We start from the raw sequence: 6,831 nt of genomic DNA, 5'->3' as shown, positions 1-6,831 counted from the left end.
ACAGAAATGACACCAACTGATGTTTAAGAAGAGAAATAGAAACTTACAGAGGTTTATCGATGAGCAGAAACAGGAAAACCAAGGATGTGACTCGCCGCCTGGGGTGGTCAGACCTCGGGGCTCCCTGAGCTGGGAGCACAGGCTCTGTTTACAAAGAGAAACACCCTGAGGAGGAAACTACATTTAGAAATCAAGGAAGCAGACCTTGGTGTGAGCTACTGGGGGCTCATGGGACTGTAAAGAGTTTAAGAATAACTTGTGTGTTTGAAAGAGGTAAACACACAAGAGGAAGTCATGTGTTGAGTATAAACACCCGGCAGGTATATAAAGGCTCCCGGCCCTGGAGGCCCCACACTGAGCACCTTCTCTCTCTCCACCTGCTCCTCTGACCTACTCCACCCTCAACCCACCAGAACCATGGGCTGCTGTGGCTGTTCCGGAGGCTGCGGCTCCAGCTGTGGGGGCTGCGGCTCCAGCTGCGGAGGCTGTGGCTCCAGCTGTGGAGGCTGTGGCTCCTGTGGGGGCTGTGGCTCCAGCTGCTGTGTGCCCGTCTGCTGCTGCAAGCCCGTGTGCTGCTGTGTGCCAGCCTGCTCCTGCTCCAGCTGTGGCAAAGGGGGCTGCGGCTCCTGTGGGGGCTCCAAGGGGGGCTGTGGCTCATGTGGGGGGTCTAAAGGGGGCTGTGGCTCCTGTGGGGGCTCCAAGGGGGGCTGTGGCTCCTGTGGCTGCTCCCAGTCCAGCTGTTGCATCCCTGTTTGCTGCTCCCAGTCCAGCTGCTGCAAACCCTGCTGCTCCCAGTCCAGCTGCTGCAAACCCTGCTGCTCCCAGTCCAGCTGCTGCAAACCCTGCTGCTCCCAGTCCAGCTGCTGCAAACCCTGCTGCTCCCAGTCCAGCTGCTGCATCCCCGTGTGCTGCTCCCAGTCCAGCTGCTGCAAACCCTGCTGCTCCCAGTCCAGCTGCTGCATCCCCGTGTGCTGCTCCCAGTCCAGTTGCTGCAAACCCTGCTGCTCCCAGTCCAGCTGCTGTGTGCCCGAGTGCTGCCAGCGCAAGATCTAAGACTCTAGCCACAGGCCCATGTAATTCTTCCAGCTCAGGCATCTCAGGATGCGTCCTGGGCTGCATGTCATAGCCCTGAAGTTGTAATGTCATCACGTCCTCCAGAATTTCTGCCCTGTCTCCAGAGCTGGGCATACAGCAGCCCGGCTGCAGATGAAGGCAGACGAGGAGGGCATCAGGCTCATGTCCATCACCCCCTAACGGAAAGCTGCCCCCGATTCCAACCCCACCCGAAGGGGCTCCCGTGGCCCTTGCTCCTGGCACCTCATGGTCTTTAGAGCCTGGGGCCCTGGGTCCCGCCGGGCTCCTCTCCAGGGTCTCGCCAGCCACCCCCAAGTCCTGAATGCCTCCCGCTCTCTTCCTTGGCATATTTTGGTGCACACTGGCCATTGTTAAATCCTTCAATAAACGCTTTTCCTCTGCACAAGACACATTCTCACGATGAAATTTTTTCCAGCTCCTACCTTGTGAGTAAACCCCACAGATCTGCTTCCACCTTGATCACCATCCTCTCCCGGCGGCCTGCCTGACCAGTCCACACTCTCTTTTGCTCACTCACTGACAGAGACCTACTGTGTGTGGCCCGCATTGGCGTCTGTTACAGAATGAGTGAGACACACCGCTGCCTGGGGGGGAGGAGCGTGGCGGGGTCTCAGCAGAGGGACTCAGCCTGCTCGTGGGGTGGGGGGAGTTGGGGAGCACACGGGAGGGGCCCCAGAGAAGGTGTGCAGGCTCAGGGGGCTGGTCCGGGGGCAGGGACTCGAGCTCCGCGACGTGCGGGCTGCTGGGGAAGCGCTGGCAGTATCTGGAGTCAGTGTCAGACGCTGTGTGACCTTTGCCAGGTAACCTGGGCTCTCGCTTCGGTTTTCTCACCTGGAAAATGGGGGTCAGTGAGCGTCCACCTCACAGTGTTGTGGTGAAGCTGGAGAGTCTGGCCCACGCCAAGTACTCGGGATGCCACAGACACACGGCATCTTCACACCACGGCTCACGGAAGGGGTACGATCGGGCACAGGTGGAGCTGCGGAGGACCCTCCCGGCTCTTACCGAAAGCAGTTTGACCTTTTATTGGAAACTGAAGAGCCCGAGGATGAGGCTGGAAGCAGGCTGGCTCGAAGTCCGTTTGGTCGGGGGTCATCGAGGGCCTAACTCACGCAGGTGGGCAGCAGGACGCACGGGTGAGGAGTCCCCAGCCGGGGGGGACGGGCTCGCTGAGATGTCTGGGGGTGTGGAGAGCGCCGCGGCTCCAGGCGGCCAGGCAGCGGGTGCTGGCCCCGGACCACACGGTGCTAAGAGGAGGTGTACTCGTCTTCTGTTGCTGGGCCGCCAGTGACCGCAACTCAGGGGCTGGTCAATACAGCACACGCACGCTTACTATCTCAGAGTTTCCCCAGGTCTGAAGCCCAGGCATGGCTCAGCGGCAGCCCCCACGGGGTCTCATGAGGCTGCAGTCAAGGGCCGACTGCATGCGCCTCTCATCTGAGGCTCTGGGCCCTCCCCTCCCCGCGCGGGGTGTGTGAAGAACGCTTCTCCGTTTCTTGAGCACCCTCAACCAGGGATGGTCCTCAGCCGCAGGAGAGCCCACAGCTCCGGGACCCGTGATCCCTCAGACCCTGCACAACGTGTCGTGTTCCTCCCAGGCCGGCGGGGCTGCTTCTCTCTGACTCACAGTCTCCAAACCTAGACCCCTATTTCAGAGTTCCCCGGGTTCCGTGGTGGAATCTGAAACTGTAAAGAATCTGCCTGCAATGCTGGAGACGTGGGTTCAATCCCTGGGTGAGGAAGATCCCCTCAAGAAGGAAATGGAAACACACGTCAGCATTCTTGCCTGGAGAATTCCACAGACAGAGGAGCCTGGTGGGCCCCAGTCCACGGGGTCACAGAGTCGGACACAACTATACAGGTAACCACAGATTCAGGCAGGCCCCCCAGGCAACCTCCCTTTTGAGGAGCCCAACTGATCAGGGGCCTTAACTATATCTGCAAACATCCCCTTTGCCATATAACCAAACATAATCCCACGAGTGATAGCTCGTAGTAATCACAGGCTCGTACACACTCAGAAGGAGATCCTGTAAGGAGGAGGGTCACTTGGGGTCACTTTACGGTCCTGTCCATCCCAGGAGGAGAGACAAGTGTGCATATGAGGACAGGTCACGTTCACAGTATCTGCAGGACATCAAAAATGGAGACATCCCGGAGGCAGTCAGGTGTGGCGGCCTGGAGGGTGAGTCTTCACAGACCTGGAGGCTATCAGGGCACGTGATGGCAACAAAGCTGACGATGAAGGGCTTCCCTGGTGTTCGTGAGACTCTGAGCTCCCAGAGCAGGGCGCCCAGTCTGCATCCCTGCTTGGGAAACTCGATCCCACGTGAACATCTAAGAGTCCACACACCGCAGGTAAGACCCCGCCGCGCAATGGAGACTGAGTATCCCACACTCCACAGTTAGGACCTGGTGCAGCCAAATAAACATTAAAAAAAAAAAAAAGCTGGGAGTGAATAAGACCAGCGGGTGCCAGCCTTGGGGTAAATCTTAGGATCTAGAAAACAGCAGCCAAGGCCAGGGCCCGGGGCACATGGACACTGGGAAACAGTGAATCCAAACGGGAGAGGAAGCGGGGGCCATCTGCGGGCCGCGGAGGTGCTGGGGCTCCAGGGAGGCCTGCTGGCCATCTGCGGGCCGCGGAGGTGCTGGGGCTCCAGGGAGGCCTGCTGGCCATCTGCGGGCCGCGGAGGTGCTGGGGCTCCAGGGAGGCCTGCTGGCCATCTGCGGGCCGCGGAGGTGCTGGGGCTCCAGGGAGGCCTGCTGGCCATCTGCGGGCCGCGGAGGTGCTGGGGCTCCAGGGAGGCCTGCTGGCCATCTGCGGGCCGCGGAGGTGCTGGGGCTCCAGGGAGGCCTGCTGGCCATCTGCGGGCCGCGGAGGTGCTGGGGCTCCAGGGAGGCCTGCTGACCTGGAGTCCATGGGGAGCTGGGCTTTCCCAGACTCCGCACGTGGAGAGACACGATTGTGCAGAAAGGCCTAAGGAACACACACAACAAACAAGAAAACAAACTCTTGGAGCTTACAGATGAGTTTTGAGTTTACCAAAGCCAGAAGATACAAGGTTAACACAGCAAAAATCAATCATCACGTCCACACAATAGGAATGAACAACTAGAAACCAAAACTTAGAGCACAGTATAGTTACAAACTCTCCAAAAAAGAAGACACGCAGGTCTAACAGCAGCAACAACAACATGTACAGCTCTGAATGCTGAAAACTACAAGATGCTAATGACAAAAATCGAAGATAGAGAGACACACCAGGTTCACGGACTGGGAAACTCAACATAGTTAAGATGTCAATTCTCCCAAATTCTAAAGAAATTCTTATCAAAATCCTAGCAGGATTCTTCTTCTCAGCTGCTTCTAAAAGGTAAATAGAAAGATGAAGGAACTAGAATAGTTGAAGCAATTTTAAAAAATAATATAATTAGAAGAACAACAAATGATTTTAAGACTCGCTATATAGCCACAAGTCTATAGCTTGTAGAAAGAGGAGAGTGAAAAAGTTGGCTTAAATCTTAGCTAAGATCATGGCATCCCATCCCATCACTTTATGGCAACTAGATGGGGAAACAACGGCAACAGTGAGAGACTTTATTTTCTTAGGCTCCAAAATCACTGCAGATGCTGATGCTCCCTGGAAGAAAAGCTATGACCAACGTAGACAGCATATTAAAAAGCAGAGACAGAGGAGGGAGGTCTTCGGTCCGGCCCTTCTGTCCGAGACTCTTCGGCTTGGGGATCCTGGGGTCTCCTGCCCGCGCGGAGACTCTGGGGGCTTCAGAAAAGGGCGGGCGGCAGCCGAGCGGGCGACGGCGGCTCCTGAGGAGGCCACGGGAGGAATGGGGGGAAAACCCCGGTGCTCGCGCGTGCGGGTGGGGCCCCGCAGGCCCCTCTCCTCCTAGGGTGGGTTTGGAGGATTTGGGACAACGTCTACCACAGCGAGTTCTGCGTTCAGCTTTTCTACTCCAGCTAACACGGGCACTACTGAATTCTTTGGGAGTACTCAGAACAAAGGTTTTGGATTTGGGACTGGTTTTGGCACGACAACTGGAACTAGCACTGGCTTAGGTACTGGTCTGGGGACCGGACTTGGATTTGGAGGATTTAATACGCAGCAGCAGCAACAGCAGCAACAGACTACATTAGGTGGTCTCTTCAGTCAGCCTAAACAAGCTCCTGCCCAGTCCAACCAGCTGATAAATACTGCAAGTGCCCTTTCTGCTCCAACTCTACTGGGAGATGAGAGAGATGCTATTTTGGCAAAATGGAATCAACTACAAGCCTTCTGGGGAACAGGAAAAGGATATTTCAACAATAACATTCCACCCGTGGAATTCACACTAGAAAATCCCTTTTGCCGGTTTAAGGCTGTAGGTTATAGTTGCATGCCCAATAATAAAGATGAAGATGGGCTAGTGGTTTTAGTTTTCAACAAAAAAGAAACAGATATTCAAAGCCAGCAACAGCAATTGGTAGAATCATTGCATAAAGTTTTGGGAGGAAACCAGACCCTTACTGTAAACGTAGAGGGTATTAAAACATTGCCAGATGATCAGACAGAAGTTGTCATTTATGTTGCTGAGCGTTCTCCAAATGGTACTTCAAGAAGAGTTCCAGCTACAACATTGTATGCCCATTTTGAACAAACCAATTAAAACACAATTGCAGCAACTTGGTGTAACCCTTTCTGTGACTAGAACAGAGCTTTCTCCTGCACAGATCAAACAGCTTTTACAGAATCCTCCTGCTGCTGTTGATCCTATTATCTGGGAACAAGCCAAGGTGGATAACCCTGATTCTGAAAAGTTAATTCCTGTACCAATGGTGGGTTTCAAAGAACTTCTTCGAAGACTAAAGGTTCAAGATCAGATGACTAAGCAGCATCAGACCAGATTAGATATAATATCTGAAGATATTGGTGAATTACAGAAGAATCAAACTACAACCATGGCCAAAATTGCACAATACAAGAGGAAACTTATGGACCTTTCCCAGAGAACTTTACAGGTCCTAATCAAACAGGAAATTCCGAGGAAGAGTGGGTATGCCATCCAAGCTGATGAAGAGCAGTTGCGAGTTCAGCTAGATACAATTCAGGGTGAACTAAATGCCCCTACTCAGTTTAAGGGCCAACTAAATGAACTGATGTCCCAAATCAGGATGGAGAATCACTTTGGAGCAGTCAGATCTGAAGAAAGATATTACATAGACGCAGATCTGTTACGAGAAATCAAGCAGCATTTGAAACAACAACAGGAAGGCCTTAGCCACTTGATTAGCATCATAAAAGATGACTTAGAAGATATCAAGTTGGTAGAACATGGATTGAATGAAACCATCCACATCAGAGGTGGTGTCTTCAGTTGACAGCTCACAAACTTGTGTTAAAGGTTTGTGAAATACATCTTCGTGTTACAACAGGCCTTCTTTAAAAATGAAACTGACCACATGGAGGGGGGGGAGGGAAACAATCCTCTCTCCTGACTTGGTTTTTGAGAAGGTTACTGAAAAATTATTATTCATCAAATCTGAAATAACAGTCACCTCACTGCTCTTCAGAGATAGCCTTTTAAAGATTTATATCTAAAAGCTGTAATTACTTTAAAAGAGAAATACATAATTACCAAAAAATATTTACTATTCTACATTTTTACAACAGCATTGTTCTTAAAAATAATCAATGTTTAATGATTATTCTCCATTGAGCCTGTACTCTGCTTTCCATA

General features: G+C 52.9%; 1 protein-coding gene across 1 annotated transcript; it reads left to right on the top strand.

The window, feature by feature from the left end:
• Positions 1 to 4,124: 4,124 nt before the first annotated feature.
• On the top strand, positions 4,125 to 6,565 carry LOC113886596 (nuclear pore complex protein Nup54-like). The gene is given in 3 exon segments (XM_027532960.1): positions 4,125 to 4,160; positions 5,008 to 5,756; positions 5,758 to 6,565. Coding segments are annotated over 3 exon segments (1,500 nt in total). The 3' UTR covers positions 6,473 to 6,565.
• Positions 6,566 to 6,831: the final 266 nt, after the last annotated feature.

Source organism: Bos indicus x Bos taurus, chromosome 29 (genome assembly GCF_003369695.1).
Source record: "Bos indicus x Bos taurus breed Angus x Brahman F1 hybrid chromosome 29, Bos_hybrid_MaternalHap_v2.0, whole genome shotgun sequence".
NCBI lineage: Eukaryota > Metazoa > Chordata > Mammalia > Artiodactyla > Bovidae > Bos > Bos indicus x Bos taurus.
This window is presented reverse-complemented; position numbering and strand designations above follow the sequence as displayed.